Consider the following 19,179-nt stretch of genomic DNA (forward strand, 5'->3'; position numbering starts at 1 on the left):
AGGAATCCTATACTTCTCATTCCTATGGGGCAAGATCCAGGTGGCAGCTGCCCCAGGGTCTCGGTCCTCAGCTGCCTCCGCTCAGGGGGGTCAGCCCGCCCAAAGAGCTGTGCCAGTTGTTGGCACTCAGCCTACAGAAGCTGGACCCAGAGCAGGCAAGTTGGTGGAGGTGGCAGGTATGGAGAGTGCTGTTTCATCGTGCTCCTCCGGGAGCCGTTCTGACGTTCCCAGCCTGTGGAAGCTGTTGCGAGGGGATCAAGGGCATGATCCACCCTCAAACGTGCCATCCGTCTGAGAATGCCAGATGTACCCTTGAGATTTGACGAGAGAGTGAATACTTCACAAAGTGTGTGCAAGTGCTGCAGCAGAGGGCGGATGTACTAAAAACTGCGAAGCCCCACGGCAGAACGGAGCGTGCTGGAGCTCGGGTAGACGCTAAGCTTGGTGCGGCAGGGTCCTCAGCAATCTTTGGACTGCGGCCTTGTCCATGTCCCTGTCCTGAGCCTGCCTCAGCGCTGGGGGAGGTGCCTGCCTCAGGAGCCGGCACTCCTCCTGCCACACAGCACCGCTTCCCATGGCCTCCCACCCCCCAGCTTCTAGGAAGAAAGTGGGAGAACCCCATCTTGGCGCCCGGGAAACGGGCAGAAAGGCAGGCGTGGCTCAAGGCTTCAGTGACTTGGTGCTTCCAGTCTGGATCCTCTGACAGGTTAGGGCTGGGGAGGACCTGGGCCCGCTCTGGGTCAGAGGGGAGAGAGACAGGAGGCCAGCTTCTCTTGTGGGCAGAGGAACGAAGCCTTTGGGAAGAACCCTGAGGAGCTGGTCCCTTCTTCAGGCCTCCTCCCTTGCCCTCACCAAAGGTGATCTCTTCACTGCCCCCCCCCCCCCACTGCCATTTGCCCACGTGTGTCTCATACCATCAAGGTGATGGCCTTGAGCAGAGGGGACACCCTCCTTGGCCCAGTTTCCATCTCCCCCTTCCTTCCCCTGCAGAACAAGCACGTGCCACATTGTCAGCACTTCCCAGGAAGTGTTTAATCCTCATGAAAGCTCAAGGAGGTGGGTCAGGGTCCCCTGCCCTCCAGGCCCCTCCCCTCAGAAGCTAGCCTCAGGATGAGGGGAAGAGCCCCTGGGAACCAGGCTCACCCTTCCTTTCCTCCCCACCGCTGGAGGCCAGGTTCTCCTCCAAGTGCACCACACCATCCCACCTGCTGGTTCACTTCCGTGCCCCAGTGCCCTCCCCCAACCCTGCACCTGTGCCCCTCCCCAAGGTGCTGGTGCCTAAGGGTTTTTGCAGAAAGACAGAGAGGAGTTTGGTTCAAAAGTAAGAGGCTGAAAAAGGCTGCCTGGTGGTGCTTCCACTGGGCACCGCAGCCCTTCGGCTCTGCTGCGGCTATGATCCCCCAACAGTAGGCTCACAGAGCCTGCAGTTTGGCGGTTTCTCTGTTGTCCATTCCAGAAATCTCTCCTCAGACCCCTCTGGTTACATAAGTGTGGAGAGGGCAGCATGTGACTTTAGGCTGCTCTCCCTGGCTTGGTGTTGTGGCAATGAGGCCAGGCCTCTTTGCAGAGGACAAGGATTCTAGATGCAGCCTGACTTTTGGCAGAAGGCAAAGGCTGGTCTTTGGCTGAAATGGACCTGGAGAAGGCACAAAAGTCCTGGCTATTGAGGGGGCTGAGGGCCATCTTGGGGGCAGGGGAAAGGACAAACGCCCTTGTCTGCAGGGCTCAACCTCTCATACCACTTGAACCTCCCACCCTCGGCCAGCTCTCTCTCCCTGCCCTGGGCTGCAAATCAAGGCACATTAACAGGAGGAAGGGGCCCCAGAGAAAGGCACAAGAAGAACCCCCATATGTGTTTGCAGCAGGCAACAAGCCAAGGGGGTCTGGACCACTGGGTAGAGACTGCTACAACAGTGTGGAGAGAAGGAAAGGAGACCTTAATCGGAGGGCTCTCAGAATGGCAGGGTCAGATCCTGCCACTGGCTGAGGGGAGGCCTTCCCCTCATTTCACTCTGGGTCTAGTACAGGAGCCTGCAGGAAGCAGGCCAGGAAGGCCGCAGCAGCCAGTGCCCCAGCTGTATCTTCCACCTTGAGTTCAGAGCCCAGGTCAAGGCTGGCTCCCTGGCTCAGAGCCCCATTCGTCCTCTTCCCTTATATCCCACCAAACCTCTTGGGGGAGCAGAAGCACCGGGAAGCCCAGGGAAGGAGAAATCAGGGAGCTGGGGCTGCCCTGGAGACCCCATCACATCGGGCATGAAGACATGGGCTCATCCCATCTTGGGGACCTGCAGGGCAAGGCTGACTCAGTGGAGGGAGGGGGTCCGGCATAAAGGAGAGCAGACATGAGTCAAGCTTCCACTTCATGTAAACAAGAAGGAGTGACCCCTGCCCAGCCACCGACAGTCTTGTAGGGGCATGTGATCATCTTGAGATGCTGCAGACTCTCACATCTGGGGTTGAGGGTCCCTAAGGCCAGGATGGAGGCTGATGGGCAGGAAGCGAACAAGGGTCCAAAGTGCAAACTGGTACAGGGTTTGACCTGTGTTCTCCTTAGGACAGGGCCGGGGGCATCCACAGGTCCTACCCACCGCCGGCCCATGGCTCAGGAAATCACACAATTGCTGGCCTTGGCAGGACTGGGACTTGTTTTACCTGCAGAGACAAGTGACACAGGCAAGGAAGACATAAGTGTTGGTGGACTCGCCTCCCACTACTCTCCTGGGTACTGCCCGCACCCCAAATTGAGGGGTGGGGCTCATTGTCCCCCTCTCAAGCTGCTGATCTAGAACCAGTAGGCCCCCCAGGAAATCAAAGGAAAGGTTCTCCCTGTCTGGTACTCTCAGCAAGACTGTCACTGTTTGGGGGTATCAAGGGATCTCCGGATCTCAGCAGCGTGTGTGTGGGGGGGGAGGATGCAGAACACCAATCTACTACGATAATCAATGACTTAAAAAGGCTTGCCAAGAGGTGGCTTACCAGTGGCTAATACTGTACACAGCCTCCCTCACAGCTTACAAATCGCCACCAGTCATGCTCTCAGGCAGCCCCCCAGGGCAGCCGCGCTGTGAGAGGGTGCCATTAGCCCTGCCTCACAGCTGAGGGCAGCAGGCCACCAGCAGCACCTGGCCTCCAAATCCAGCTGCAGCTCCTTCCACTGTGCGGGCACTCCAGGAAGGGGTCACCAGGGTCAGCAGGCTGGTGGAGAGCTAGGCAGCGTGGCTCAGGGGGGTAGTTTTAACACAGAGGATGGAGGGAGCACACTTCATTGAGGGGGAAAGAAGAGGGAGAAAGGGGCACCCTTTCTCCAACCCAGGTGGCTCAGTTGGTTGAGCATCTGCCTTTGGCTCGGGTCGTGATTCCCAGGGTCCTGAGATTGAGCCCCACCTTGGGCTCCCTGCTTAGCCGGGAATCTGCTTCTCTCTCTCCCTCCCCTGCTCTTGCTATCTTTCTTGCTCACTCTCTCTCAAATAAATAAGATCTAAAAAAAAGAAAGAAAGAAAGAAAGAAAGAAAGAAAGAAAGAAAGAAAGAAAGAAAGAAAGAAAGAAAGAAAGAAAGAAAGAAAAAGAAAAGGAAGAGAAAGCTGTTCTTCTCCAGGCCAGCCAGAGAAGCATGCTTCTCCTCTTCCCAGGCCCCTTCTATCCATTTCCACTTCCTTTCAATCCAAAGCCGAAGCCATGGTGGCTTCTCTGGCGGGATTTCTGTTTTCATAGCTGCAGAGGGAAGAGAGGGTGGCAGGGAGCTGCGAGGCAGATGCTGACACCTCCTGGCCCTCCAGGTGTTGGGCTGCTGGGCCTCTGTCCTCCTGGGCGCCTGCTGCCTCTCTCCTAGGTGCAAGCGGCTTCCTGCCCGTCCCTCCCTACAACTCCAAGGGTCCCTTCCCACCGCTCACACCACCTTCCACTATCACTCCAGCTGTGAATTTAATTAATGTGGCGGCTGCCTCCTATCTTGAGCCATTAGGAAGGGAGACACTGAAGAGGCTTTAGTGGAGCCCTTCCAGACTCCCCCCACCCTCCAAGCTCAGCTCACCACCACCTTGTCTGGGCAGACTGAACCCACTCCTCGGGACTTGCTACAAGTCCAGCTGGGCCTCCTTGGGGCGTATCAGGCTTAAAGAAGGTGGGAGGGCAGCTGGACGACTGTACCACCCACTCCCTGGGGACTCCAAGGGTCAAGGTGCTTGGGTCATCCTCCATGGTGGTGCCAGGCTGCCTCTGATGCAGCTCTGCTGGGGACTACTTCTGTTGTCCCACAGTCCCCTCTATGCTGCAATGGACACGGCAGTCCTCACTTCCTCTCCTTAGTGGCTTCCTTCCTTTGCTTTGCCTACAGAGCAGATGCTGAGTCTCTCCCTGGAGGCAGCAGCATTTTGGAGACAGGAAAGCAGATCGATTTCTGCCTCCAGAAGCAGGGGAGTGTGGCTCGGGGGTGGGAAGGGCAGGCCTGCTTTCCAGGGCTCCTGCTCTCCTGCCCTGGGGTAGGGGGAAGCTGGGAGAGGCGGAGGGGTGAGGATGGGGGAGCCTGAGTTTGCCAGCATGTGCTTCCCACTTGTTCCATAAGGATCCTGAAAGCCTGCAGAGCTTCTTTAGACTCAGGATTCAACTCCATGCCTCTGACAGAGAGATGGTTTGAAGACAAATTCTTTGTGTGCTGTCATTCCTTCGGCGCACTTAGAGTCTACCTCATGCAGCTGTTTGGCAGAACCGAGGAGAATCAGACCTGCTCAGGTTAACAGGACAAGGTCTGTGTGGCAGGGGCAGCCCAAAGGTGATTTGAGGGAAGGCCAAACTGCAAAGGGAGCTAACACTGCAGAGACTAAACCTAGGGTGGGAGCTGGTGGAGGCGCCTGGGGCATCAGGACAAGGATGCTGATCTGGCTGGCCCAGACAGGGACCACGGGGTCTACCTACCAAGGGGTTTCAGGACTTCATATTCCCCCTTTCTGGAAGATTCTTCCTCTGGATGACCACACAGCTTTCTCCCGCCCTTCATTCAAGTCTCTGTTTCAATGCCCCTTTGTCCCTTCGTCAGAGAGGCCTTCTCGTTCATGCGTTATAAAAAGGGTCATTGCCCTCTCTTGCTCTTCTGTTTCCAGTATGGTGTTCATTCCATAAGAGCAGGGACTTTGCTTGCTTTGTTCACTGCTGTACCAGGAACTTAGAACAGCGCCTGGCACAGAGCAGACACTACATAGATATATATTTGTTGAGTAAAATGGGTGACCAGGCAGGGACAAGCTACTTAGAGGTTCATACCAATACTAGCAATAGCAGCATGAGTAGATCTTGACTGGGTGATACACAAGCCCTCACTCACCTAGATGGTGATGGACAGGCGCCTTGGCTAGGCCCAAGCGAAACCAGAAGGGTGGAGGGATTATGACAGATGCCAGTGAGAATGAGGATGCTTGCCTCTTTTCTAGAACCAAGTGGCATCAGTTCCTCAAAGGATGCTCACTTGACTCCCCTCACCTTGCTGTGTGATTGGGACCCTGACTGGTAATAGTGCTTGAGTTTATCAAATCAGACCTCCAAACACTGGCTGGGGCATGACCCATGATGGTCAGGAGTGACCCTGGATTTTGAAACTCTATCTTGACAAGACAGCTCTTGAGTAGACTTATCCTGGAACTGGAGACCCACGGGTCCCCTCTGGAGCTCTGAACCGCAGAGGCACGTTCCCAACCTTCCATCCATATGGCCCCAGATTTCTGAGAGAGATCTGAGACTTCCAGTCCCCAGAGATGACACAGGTGAGCCTGAAGTCCCAAGTTCAAGAGCTTGGTGGCCATAGCATGAGGACCCACACCACATTGCCAGTTAGGGTGGTCCCCCATGCATGAATCAGGGAACCCAGGAGAGGAGAGTTCTGGAAATGCAACTGTCACTGCAGAACAGAGAACTCTGGGAAGAAAAGCATGGGCTTGGGGGACCTTGGAAGGTGGTGACCCAGAGGCACTCTGGAGTGTTAATGGCACTCACCACTAATGGGATATGGGGGGCGGGGTGGGGGGAAATCCATTGGTAAGAAGCCTGTGGCCCTTCCAAACAGTCTTTAAAGATATAGGGAAGTGGCACTAACCCTAATCTTCTGGAGATAGCCACAAAACTTGGTGCAGGGCCCTGGGACACAAGAGACCCTGCTGCCCTATCTCACTGCGTGACCATGGATCAGAGGCTTGCTCCTCTGCATCTCCTATCTGTGAAACGATGGCACCAGGAAGTGTGGTTGTGAGTTCTGTGTGACAGCATGTAGCATGTGTACCCAGCACTTGGTCAGGGTCAGGGAATGTCTATTGTGTTGGCATTTCCCAATGATCTTCCTGGAGGGACAGGAGAGGCTCCACAACATTATTGGGAACATCCTCCCCAAGCCCAGCAGCCCCGTGAGAGCCTTATCTGAGTGTCATCATAATCCGCTGCTCTGGGGACCCCTTATATGGAAAACACTCAGGACACTTGTTTAAAATACAGATTCCTGAGCCTAGCCCAACGATACAGATTCCTCACTGTATTTTATTTTATTATTTTTATTTTTTAAAAAGATTTTTAAAAAGATTTTATTTATTTATTCATGATAGACATAGGGGGAGAGAGAGGCAGAGATACAGGCAGAGGGAGAAGCAGGCTCCATGCAGGGAGCCTGACGTGGGACCTGATCCCAGGACTCCAGAATAGCGCCCTGGGCCAAAGGCAGGCGCTAAACCACTGAGCCACCCAGGGATCCCTCTTCTCACTGTATTTTAACAAGCCTGTCCAGTGAATGTGCTCCCTGAGATTGGGATCTCTGTCCCAGAGGGCCTGTCCCAAGCTCCTGGGTGGACATAAGGTGGCAGGCTTGGGAAAGGTGTTAAGTGCACCAGTGCAGAAGCAAGGTCTCAGTTGAGAAAAACCGAAAGGAAAAGGAGCTCAGCTTCCACCAGTAGAGGGGGCAGTGAGCCTTCAAACCACCAGGCAACACCCTCCCACCTCCAAACCTGACAAGACACCACCCTCCCATCCCAAGACCTAAAAGAAGAAAGGGATTTCCAAAGGTTCTCCCAAGGGCCACACTTGGACCTGCAAAAATTTGCATACTGCTTGACAACTATATACTTCTTATCGAGCAATTTTACAGGCTGCCAGCATTTACCTTTTCTATTTTTCTCTTCTACCTACCCTATCTATCAGCCCAGGGTCTCCCTTGACAAGAGGGCAGCAGGGAGAAAGAGGACAGAGTCAGAATCAGGAACTCAGAGGGACCTCAGAAACCCTCCCTGGCTCAGTTCCTCCTCTTCTTGAACAGGAAACAGCCCTGGGGAGGGGGAGGGATGTGTCCAGGGTATGGGGAGCAAAGTGCTGGGAGCTGAGATCCCACATGATGTCTGTTCTGAATGGTCGCTGTAGGAAAAGGATCCTTTCCCTAGATGAGGACTGTAAGGTAGTAAAGTGATTTCCTCCCAAATGACAGTTCTAGGAGTACTGGAATTACTAGTTCCAACCTTGGTGGCCCCAAGCAGTTGGGAACATGACCCTCTGGCACACAGAGTCCTAGTGACTTCGCTTCTGCCCAAGACGAGGCACCAGGACACCCCAGCTGGCAGTTAAACATTTAGGAAGCTGGAGGCTTTATCAGCCTGTGGGCAGAGGAGAGTCCTCTTTCTTGCCCCTGCCTTGGAAGGAAGTAAGTGGCAGGGACAGTAAAGAGCTCATTAGCAACCTGAGTATCAGGCCCTCGGAAAATGGATGCCCAGCAGGTAGGCAGAGGCTGTGCTGGATGAGGCCACTCTGTTTCTTCTAAGGATGGAGAAGCAATAGAATGACCCTACTGGGCACCCCTGGGGCCTCTTGAGCTTTATGTGCTGGTGTGTTGGGCCCTCAGGGGAGCAGCTTCCCCAGGGTGCAGCCCCACATGCTTGGCTGGCTCCTGGGCACCGTGTGCACACACTCAGAGGGCAGCGGCAGTGGCAGTGACCAGCCAAGTTCTCCAAGCAGGGGAACTCACTGCTGAGAGACTTAGGAAAGGCGGCAGAAAGGGACAAGACAATGGGGCCTTTTGTTTCTATGGAAACCACATCTCAGGGTGGGGGGCTGAAGGGAGAGAGAGCTTCCACTTCACCTGCAGTCAGGACAAGGGAAATGGCCCTTTGTGTGGTTGGGCTGGCCCCTCCCCCTCCCTTCCCTGCCAGGTGTTCACCATGGCAACCCTTCCTCCAAACAAGAGGTGCAAAGTGGCAAAGCATCTGGTGTTGGGGGAGCCAGGGAGCCCAGGAGGAGTGGGACTGGGGGCCACCACCCCTCCCTCACAGGACACGGGCCCTGGCCTGTGTTTGAGTCCTGACCCTGCTACCACTTACTGGGCCCTGGGACCACTTAATTCACTTCTCTGAGCTTCAGCCAGCTACCTCTGTGGTTGTTGTGAAGGCCAAGTGAGAGAGGAAGCATCTAGTGAAGGACCTGGCACATGGAGATGCCCAATAAATGCTTCCCAGCCAAAGGGAGGTACGGCACTGGCACGCCTGCATCCTGAATTCAGAGACTCCCAGGGCCTGTCCTAACTGTAAGACACCCTGACCGAGTGTGTCAGGTTCTGTGGCGAGCTGGTGAATCAGCGGAGAGGAAGGTGGTTATGATCCTTGCACTCAAGCCACTATTGGCTCAAAGCTGGGGCTGTGGGGGACACAAGAGACCTGGAAGCACTCAGGCTGCCCAGGGCAAAGCCCCACCATCACCTGCCTGGCCAGGTGGAGGCCAGTCTCACTGCCTTAGGGCGCCATAGCCACGGGAGAAATCCCAACCTGGAGACAGACCCCTTGCACTCAGAGGTGCTGCCATGAGGAAAGGCACCAGCAGTGAGCAGCCTGGCTCTCACCACCAGTCTGGGGCCGGCTCCAGAGAAGGAGAGGCCCAGACCTCTAGGGGACCCCAGAGAGACAGCCAGGAGGAGAGCGCCACCAGGAACAGTCTCTCCCAAATATAAGCAGCATGGCAAACAGTGCTTAGCAAATAAACACAGGGAAGAAACAAGTCAAACTATTTACAAGAGAGAGGAGGAAAATGGGTCAGGGCATTGGTGGGGCCCAGGTGAGGGTGGGGCCTGTTTGATCACACTGGATCGTGATGAGAAACGGTGATGTGGCCAGGAACAAGTTTTCTAGAATGAGCCCTAGGCTCAGAGGCGGAGGTCAAGCCTACGTCAGGCCACTCCGCTGCCCAGTGCCTGTTTCTTCAGGCACAAAGGAGAAAGTGTCCAAGCCTCTAGAGGCAAGAACAATAGCTCTTAAGCTACTTCATGTCCAGCACTATTTGAAGCACTTCATAGCCTCAGAACAGCTGAGCAAGGCAGGTACCCTTCTCCCCTTTTATTTTATTATTTTTAAAGATCTGCTTAGTATTAGAGGGAGAAAGAGCACGAGTAGGGAGGGGCAGAGGGAGAGAAAGAGAGAATCTTAAGCAAGGCTCCACACTCTGTGCAGAGCCCCACACAAGGGGCTTGATCTCACGACGCTGAGATCATGACCTGAGCTGAATCAGAGTCAGCCCTTTTAGCCAACTGAGCCAGCCAGGTGCCTCACTCTTCTCCCCTTTCAGAGGAGAGGAAGTGAACTCGGCCCTCCAGTGGCTGGCTCATGACCATGAGGTAGAGAAAAGCCAGCACAGGATGGGAACTAAGGACCGTCTGATCTCAGAGCCCCCGCTCCCTGTGTGCCAGCATATAGGAGGCAACGCTCCTGGATGAGGACAGGAGGCCCAGCAAGCACCAGGCCAGGAGGGAGGGCTCACCTGAGATGTCAGCACTGGAACCATCTTTGGGCCTCTTCCCTGTCACAAACTCCACTTCTGCAAAGGTCTCGGTGGAGACGGTGCTGGTCATGCCGTTGGGCGCCGTGGGACTCTTGGCCCGCCGACTGAAGAACCTCTTGCTAAAGCGTTTGCCCTCGTTGGCTGGGGTGGCCTCCCCGTTGGCAGCCTCTCCCTTGCCGTTTCGGACAAGCATCTCTGGAGGTCTGGGCTTCAGGTCCACACGCAGGTGAGAGACCAACCTGCTGTCCTTCTGAATCAGCTCTCTGGGGGGAATGGGCTCCACGGGGGGCAGCATCTGCTCCAGCGTGACCAGGTCATTCAGGAAGCTCTCCAGCCGCCGGGCGGCCTCGCCGCCTCTGCCACCCTCCTCCTGCCCCTCTGGGTCGCCGCTGGCCTCCCGCCGCTGCCGAGCGGCCCAGCGCATCAGCTCCCCGGGTGGGTGGCGGCTGCCTGACACCAGGGCGTACTTGGGGTTGATGAGCTTGCGAGCCACGGTGGAGGAATACTCGGGGCCCAGCCTCCTGGCACCCCCTGCCAGGTTCAGCTGCTGGTACAAGTTCACCTCCTCTGAGATGGCATACAGCTCCCGGAACTCCACGTCGAAGGGCTCCACGTTCTGGCCTGTCAGGAGGAGGAGCAGGTTCCTGTCCACGTAGGAGGAACTCCATGTGAACCTGGGAATGGGAGGACAAGAAAGTGTGACACGTAGGCCCAGCCTATGGCCTCGCCCTGCCAGCAGCCCCGTGGCGGTCCGTCTCAACCCCGCACACCCCACCTCATCTATCACTGAGGGCGATGCCTGGCTGCCCTGGGGAAGGCGCCTCCAGGACCCACATCTTCCCTCTTTGCCAGACCTTGACCTCAAGTGCACAAAGAGGGCAAGGGCATGAGAAGTCAGGCCTGGATTCCAGCCTTGTAAAGTGGGGCACGTGGGGAGTATGGTCACAAAGGTGTTGTGAGGCTCACGTGTGGTACCACAAAGAAAACATTTAGCTCAGTTCCTGGCACAAACACACACTGAACAATTGGTAAAGCAGCTGCTGCTATTGTTAATGTAGCTCTTCTTAGAGTCTTTAGGGCGCGCGGTGTCTGCAAACCCCCACACTTCAGGCCCGTCAGAGGCCTTCTGCCACTTGTTGTTTCATGGCTCCAAGTCTCTTTCCTCACCTAGATTTCAGTGTACTTGGAGGGCAGAGACCGCATGGATACAGTCTCATGTTACTGGCAATTTACTTCTGAATTGGAATTTGGCACACATTCTCTCCACACCACATCCTCATGTTTCTTTTTTTCTTCTCTCTTCTCCTTTCCTCTCTCTTTTTTTTGTCAGCATATGAAAATTTATTATTGTCATGTTTTCACCATCAAAACAATGATCTTGGTCTTTCCTTCTTGCCTTTTGAGGTCAAGAGAGAGACATTGGCTGCTTTACCTTAAAGCCAACTCCACTGACAGCTTGACCTTGGCCATCAAATCCGGCAACCAGAACCTCATCATTTTCCTCAATAAAATTCAAACAACCATCACTGGGTACAAAGGCTGTGGCTTTTTTGCCATTCTTGATCAGCAGAACCCTGACACATTTCCCAATGGCAGAATGTGGCTGTTCTTCAATCCCTGCTTTGCCCAGCACAATTCCCTTTGCGTGGGAAGTGCCTCCAAAAAGGTTGGCCTTCGGGGCTGTGCCCAAAGGGGGCTTTCTGATACTGTTTATCACGCCACTTCTGATCTTCCTGGCAGTATGATAACTGTGACATTTGCCCACTCTGCCAGTGCTACAGGCCTGAGCAAAAGAGACCACACCCTCACATTTTCCTATATCTGGTCCACTCTGCTTCCTGATTGTCCCACCCGATGACTGGCCTCAAAATGCAACCAGTTGCTGTGGACCATGAAAGGCAAGCCACACTTAATGGCCAGTAATAGTTGACCCTTTCTGGAATAATCCAGTAGCCAGAAATGTTGAGGGCAAGGACTGGCCAGGAGGCTCTTCTTGCCATTAGATCACACAATATCTCTTAAACCCATAGCTCTGGGGGCCAGAGTCTTCCTGACCATGTACGTTTGTTACTATAAATAAAGGCCTCCTGGGTGGTTCTCTGACCTGGCCCAACTCACCTGTAAGATCCAGTGGCTACTTTTTCGCCATCTACCATTAGGAACTTTGATGACAGGGTCCCCTTGATTTTCCCCATGGGCATGTAGAAGCCAACACCTGTCACAGAGCGGACACGGATGTTCTGTTCAGAAGAGGAGAAAGGCATTGTCACTCAAGCAGAGGGCTTATAAGGCTCTGAGCTAAGTTTTGTGTGGGCAAAGAAGGAACCCTCTTGTCCATGAAATCCTGCTTGTTGGCTCCTGTCTATACTACACTCTGCTTCCTACACCCATAGAGGTGGAACTCCATTTGGAGAGGAAGTTAGCAAATCTTGCTTAGAGCATGGATGAGCCCAGGATGGTTCCCAAAGCTCCCCAGAAGAGAACCATAGCCTGACCTTTGATCATGACAGTGACTTTGTAAGGTGAGCACCCCAGGACTGGGCCAGAGCAGACTCCTTAGCCTCAATAGTCTTGAGATAAAATTTAAGCTGGGCATATAATTTAGAGTTATCAATTCACAAGGCATGGTTTTAGACAGAAAGAAGGGTTGAGCTCTTGACGTTCACCTGTGCCCCTGAACTGGGGAGGAGGCAGAGAATGGGGCAGAGGCAGCCTCCATCTCATCTCCTGCCCTTCCTCCCCACCCTCCACCTCTACCCCAGTGGTACAACTTACCCGAATACGGAAGTCAGTGAGTCCCAGGCCCTGACACATCTCCAAGAAAAACTTCACGCCTGCCTCATCCAGGATGATATACACCGGGACCCGGCGCTTAAAGGCAGCATCCACAATGTCTTGGAAGATATCGCCATCGGTGAAGAGGTCCATGACCACAGCAATGACCTGGATGGGGAAGGGCACTGGTGAGGCATGTGGTGGTGCCATATTTACAGTGATACACTGTGTCCCAGAGAGGACCAGCTGGGCCTAGGTAACTGGAGGCCAAGAGTCAAACACCCCATCTGCACCACTCCTGGGATCTCCACATCCCCACCCACCTCTGAGCACATCTGAGCCCAGAGATAGGCTCTCTGCTCTGAGAAATGCCTGTGGGTCCAGGCTGTGCTACTTGTACTTCATCCTTGACACTACCTCACCCTGGGCATTCTTCAGCAGCTCTTCAGAAGTCATATCAGGGAGATCTAGTAGGCTGAAGAAAGTTGGTCCTAGTGGCCCTAGGGAAATAAGTAGGCTGAAGAAGATGAGATCACTGAGAAGCATGGGATGGACTCCTTTCCACCACCTACAGATCTGCTCAAACCCCTTCTCTGCAGGCCTTGGTGCTCTGATCTCCCTAGAGCTGTGCAAAGTTCCACACTCACCTTGGTTGCAGAATCAGGTAGAGAGCTCCAGTTAGCTCAAACTCCTCTGGCCTCCAACTGGCCAGGTCATTCCACACCACCCTCAAGTAAAGGTCACTGCCCAGGACTCTTGATTTCTGTTAGTTGTAACTGAAAGCCTAAACTCTGAAGTGAGACAGACTGGGCCTGGTATACCAGCTCCACCATTGATTCATCAGTGCCCAGTGAATAATAGCAACTATCTCAAAGTGTTGTTGTGAGGGTTTAGGGAGGTAAACTATGAGAGCACTTAGCACAGTGCCTGGCACATGGTAAGCTCAACAAGTGGTATCCTCCATCCCTATCACCCTTACACATGTGCTTTACCATTACCCTCCCATTCACACAATATTATTTAAGACTATTTCATAATCATCCATACAAGTTAACATTTATTGAGCCCCATAGGTGGAGGGAGGATCTAAACTATAATCCCTAACTTCAAGGGGTTAATCCCATTGGAATGATAAGACATTTGCACAAAATAACTAAGACATGAGGCAAAATGAGATAAAATGCTTTAAGAGATGCACAAGTGACATGTGATGTGAGTTCAAAGTTGGAAGGGGGGTGGGTGGGAAGAGGGACAGCAGGAGGGAGGGAGACTGAATGATTACTTACAGCCAAAGGAGAACAAGAAAGCCTTCATCAGGGAAGCTGAAACCTGAAGAATGGGCAGCCTCAGGGACCATGAGAAATGAACTGGATGGAAAACCCAGCAGGCAAGTGGGCAGGGCTGTCGTGCATGGATATACAGGCTGTGCACTGCACATGGGCTCTGGGCTGAGACAGTGAGTGGAAGCTGTGCCTGCCTGAGGAAGGGACACCTTTTCCTAATCTGTACGCAGCTTCCACCTGGGCTAGCAGAAGCCTACAAGGTGGGTGTTTCAGGCAAAGAACACATCATAACGGCACTGAGGTCAGGGACTAACATGAACTGCACATTTTCCATGTGCTCCACACTGTTCCAGATGCTTTAGGTAAATTTTCTAATTTGATCCTCACAATAAGGAGGACTGTTCTCATTTTACAGATGAGGAGATAAATGAAAAGGGGTCAAATGATGGTCTATTACAGTTAGCATATAGCAGAGCAGGGATTTGAACTCAAGTCGCTGACACTATAAGGTATTTTAGAAACATCACATCAAAAGCTGGTTCTTTGGGACATCTGGGTGGCTTAGCGGTTGAGTGTCTGCCTTCAGCTCAGGGATGATCCCAACGTTCTGGGATCAAGTCCTGCATCGGGCTCCCTGTGGGGAATCTGTTTTTCCCTCAGCCTATGTCTCTGCCTCTCTCTCATGAATGAATAAATAAAATATTTTTTAAAAATAGCTGGTTCTTTAAAAAGACCAAACAAGATAGACAAACTTCTGGCCAGTTTGACAAAAACAGGAAATGCAAATAAAATGCTGAGTAAAAACAGAGAAATAGCCACACATATATTTACTTTTTAAGAAATTGTACTACTTAAGAAATAGTAAAATGGCAAAAGGAATATTAGGACTATTTACACACTGATGAATTTGAAAATGAGAATGACATGGTTAAGTCATTAAAAGCAAATTAAACATAATATAGCATAACCAGGTTTATCCTGGAAATGTTAGGAAATTCAACATCAGAAAATCTGTTGTTTTAATTTATAACATCTTTGGGGTCAAGGTAGGGAAATCATATATTTCCTTTTTTTGTTTTGTTTTTAAACTGCCTCTGAGTTTTTTTTTAAGTTTTTATTTATTTATTCATGAGAAACAGAGAGAGAGAGAGAGAGAGAGAGAGGCAGAGACATAGGCAGAGGGAGAAGCAGGCTCCATGCATGGAGCCTGACATGGGACTCGATCCTGGGTTTCCAGGATCATAACCTGGGCTGAAGGCAGCGCCAAACTGCTGAGCCACCCGGGCTACCCATATATTATCTTTATAGGTTTTTAAAAAGTATTTAATAACATGAGATCTCTATTTGTGTTTAAAATTCTCAAAAAAATAGCAACAGAAGTGACCTTCCTTAAATTGATAAAGGCTATCTACAAAAAACCCACATGAAACATATTGAACAGAAAAACATTAGATGCATTCCCTTTAAGTCTCAAGAATGTCAATAATACTTTCACCATGTGTTGTGAAAAAAGTATTGGACCAATGCAGCAATATGACAGAGAGAGAGAGAGAGAGAAAGAGAGAGAGAGAGAGAGAGAGAGAGAGAGAAGGATTAAAAGAGCTAAAACTACCAATATTGGAGATGACATTTTTTTTTAAGGTAGGTCCATGCCCAGTGTGGAGTCCAAAGTGGAGCATGGAGCTTGAACTTATGACCCTGAGATCAAGGCCTGAACTGAGATCAACAGTCAGACACTTAACACATGAGCCACCCAGGCACCCTTGGAGATGATATTTTTATAGAAAACCCAGTAAAATGCAGAATAACGTTATTAGAATTAACAGGAGAATTTAGCAAGATTGCCAGATACAAGAAAAACTAACAAAGGCCAATAGCATTCTTCTACTACAGTAACAATCAAATAAAAAAGGGGGAAGGGGGAGAAAAAACTAAGATCAAAATTGCAATTTAAGCACATAAGATTTAAGAATTAATACCTTATGGAGAAATTTAGAAAGCTCTATTGAAGGATATTTTAAAATACATGAATAAATGAAGAGATAAATTGTGGATAAATATGGATAATATGATTCAATATTTGAAAAATCAAATTCTCCTCATATTAATAAAATTCAATGCAATTCCAATGGAAGTCCGGTAAATTTTTCTGAGGATTTCAAATACTTCCAAGATGCAAGGAAGAATAAAGACAAGTCCATTTTGAAAAAGAAAAGCTGAAAGGGGACACTTTTCCTACCAGATAGTAAGATATACTGACAACACATAGTAATAAGCATTGTGGTACTAAGGTAGGAAGGAATTAAAAAAACCAATGGAAACAACTGTGTGTCAGAAACATAGAACTTTAAATCTAATAGAGGTAGAATCACAACTCAGTGGAGAAAAAATGTTGCTTAGCAGATGTTATTGGGAAATTGGCTTACTATAAAGAGAAAAAGTGTATCCCTGCCTTACGCTATACATAAAGGTGAATTTTGGGACACCTGGGTGGCTCAGCCTTGAGCGTCTGTCTTCGGCTCAGGGTGTGATCCTGGAGTCCTGGGATTGAGTCACATCAGCCTTCCTGCATGGAGCCTGCTTCTCCCTCTGCCTGTGTCTCTGCCTCTCTCTCTCTGTGTCTCTCATGAATAAATAAATAAAATCTTAAAAAAAAAAAAAAAAAGGTGAATTTCAGGTAGGCTAACTACCTAAATGTGGAAGATAAACCTAAATGTGAAAGATAAAAATTGATAAGATAGGTAAGTGGATTTCTTAAGAGTCTAAAAACATATGTCATAAGACAAATGAAATAAAAAAATATAATACATTTGACAAATTAAGAATTTTCTGTTTAAAGGAAGATGCTTAGATGAAGCCAACTGATTGGTGACAGGGAAAAGATACCTGCAATGTCTACAACCAAAAAGAATTAATAATATACAAGGGTTCCCTGCAAATCAGCAAGAAAAAGACAGGAAACTAATTAAAAAAATGGGCAAAGGATATGAATAGGCGATTCCTAGAGGAGATACCTGAATGGTTAATAAGTATATAAAGAGACGCAGACCTCATTAGCAATCAGAAAAATTCAAATTAAAGCAAAGAGATGAGAGAGAGAGATACTGCTTTACAACTGTAAAATTCACTAAAAATGAGAAAGCTGGCTAATTCCAAATGTTGGAATGTGAGGGAAGGGGAACCCTCATGCACTGCTGGTGGGAGGGAACACTGCTACAAACTATTCCCTACAGCAGTGGGCAGAGCTTGGTGGATTTAAGGATGGTGAATAACTCAAGCCAGCAATGCCACTCCCAGCCATGCCACCCAGGGAACCTCTTGGATCTTTGCAACAGTCTGTAAGCGGGCAGGAACAAAGACATTCACTGCAGCTTTCTTTGGCATAGCAAGGAGTTGCCCATCTCTAAAAAAAAAAATATTGGTAAGGAAAATGTGAGGAATGCACATTGCAGAGTCCTTGGTAGCCGACAGGAGCAATCAGTGTACAAGTTCTGGTGCAGAACCGGGACAGTTCTTTTGAAAACGGATAGTTTGATTTAAAGTGTCAGAGAATGAGATCTATATAGCCTAATAACATTTACGTAAATAAAAATGCACGACATAAAATGTCAAGGGTCCAGACACGTGCAGGGACATGAACACATTAGGGTGGCTGCCTGTGGAGGGAGAGAGGAATGGAAGGAGAAAATAAAATAAGAGGGCTGGGCCTTCTGTGGATTGATGATTGCAGCGCCCATGACCCGACAGTCACGATCAGCTCTGCACTTGAGGTCCAAAACAGACAAACACAAAGCGGGAGGCTCAGAGCAGTTCAGGGTAGTGAGGGTTCAGCAGGGTTGGGCTGGATCGTGGAGGGTTTTAACTGGGCTCCACTGCATCAGCACATACTTCCCCCATCTTGCACAGTTTCTGATATCTTACCTCCCAAGTGCTGTCTGAGGCCACAGGCCATTGCTCATTTCCAAACTCTCTACAGTGTCCAGCTCAGAGTCAACTCTCAATGACACAGATGACTGGCTCTTGAGACGCTTCTGGATTCACACCCTTGCTTTCCTTTCACAATTGCAAAAGCAAGCAGGCAGTGGGCCGCCCTCACCCCTACCCAATCCCACCTGGTGGAGGATGGTGATGTGAACAGATCATGAGCCAGAGGGAGAGATGAGTCTCGAGGGCCTCCCTTTTGGGAGGTTTGGTCTGCGGCACCCCGGTGAGAGCCAGCCATCTGTGTCACTACCAATTAAACAGTGAAATATCTGTAGTAGGAAGAGAAATCAATTGCTCTCTGACTTCTGCAATCTCATTGTGGAGGAGAAGTGATAATTACCCTCCGCTTTGGTCTCTGGAGGGCACTGCTTGACATTCAGCTCCACAGCTCCAGGCCCAAGCAAACCAGCTCCCCGCTCCCTCTGCTGTGGTGTTTAATATGCCACGTAATCCTCCACCCCAAACCCAACTTTGAAATTCCTGGTGCAAATGGAAAATGGGGTTTGAAAAGAAGGACGTCACAGGCTTAGAACCTGGGGAGATAGATTTTGTCAGGAGAGAAAAGTCAATCCCGGCCCCCCCCCCCTCCCGGCCCACCCAGCAGGTTCCCAGTGTCCTTCACCTGGTTACCCACTGATGTGCAGTGCCCCAGGTGGGGAGAGGTTAATTCGAGGCAGCAGGAGTTTTTAGAAGCTGTCGCAGGTATCATGCTGCAATACTTCTCATCAGGTGTTTGGTTAGCTTAACATCTCCTCCTCTGATATCCTCCCTCAGCATAAGGGCAGGGGGGCAGGGGAGGGTTAGGAAGCCTCAGAACTCTCCTCTGTCATTTACCTTTAATTACACTGCCAGCTTTTCAGATTCTCTGTCTGGATTCCTTAATTACCATTAGATAGTAAAATAACCAAAGGACTCCACCTTCCCCATGCACTCCAAGGCAGCTCTGCCCAAGACTGCCTGCCAGGGACCAGCACCCCTGGTGTGTCTGGATGACCCAGACTAAAGGAGTGTAGTGTGGATCTCACCAGCCTGCCCCACAGGCACTTCCAAAATCAACATCCTCTTGGCCACCCTGGCCAGAAGCCCGAGTCTGCTGGCCTCCTCCTCCTCCCCACTGACCACAACCAATTGGTCGCAGAGTCCAACGGGTCCTCCGTGCTCCATTCACCTTCTCTGGGTCAACTCCATTCTGTTCCCACTGCACTGCTGCTCTCACTCAGGCTCCCTCATCGCTTACTGAACTTCTAGAATAGAAGACTCAACTAGTCTCTCCTACTAGTCTCTGTGTTCTCATTCTCCACAGCAGCGATCCCCCCAGACAACAGCCTCATGAACTGGGGGGCCCCAGGGCCC

The 19,179-nt window shown here is 50.9% G+C and overlaps 1 protein-coding gene across 1 annotated transcript in view; it reads right to left on the reverse strand.

Moving 5' to 3' along the window:
* Positions 1–1,017: 1,017 nt before the first annotated feature.
* The window catches only part of FAM83F (family with sequence similarity 83 member F), a 34,022-nt gene continuing 15,860 nt past the window's right edge, over positions 1,018–19,179 (reverse strand). The window contains exons 2-5 of the mRNA XM_041757562.1: positions 12,560–12,727; positions 11,903–12,024; positions 9,764–10,458; positions 1,018–2,652 (exon numbers count right to left, since the gene is read on the reverse strand). Coding sequence (XP_041613496.1) covers positions 2,603–2,652; positions 9,764–10,458; positions 11,903–12,024; positions 12,560–12,727 — 1,035 coding nt within the window. The 3' untranslated portion in view covers positions 1,018–2,602. The remainder of the gene's footprint in view (positions 2,653–9,763; positions 10,459–11,902; positions 12,025–12,559; positions 12,728–19,179) is intronic.

Source organism: Vulpes lagopus, chromosome 5 (assembly GCF_018345385.1).
Source record: "Vulpes lagopus strain Blue_001 chromosome 5, ASM1834538v1, whole genome shotgun sequence".
Taxonomy (NCBI): domain Eukaryota; kingdom Metazoa; phylum Chordata; class Mammalia; order Carnivora; family Canidae; genus Vulpes; species Vulpes lagopus.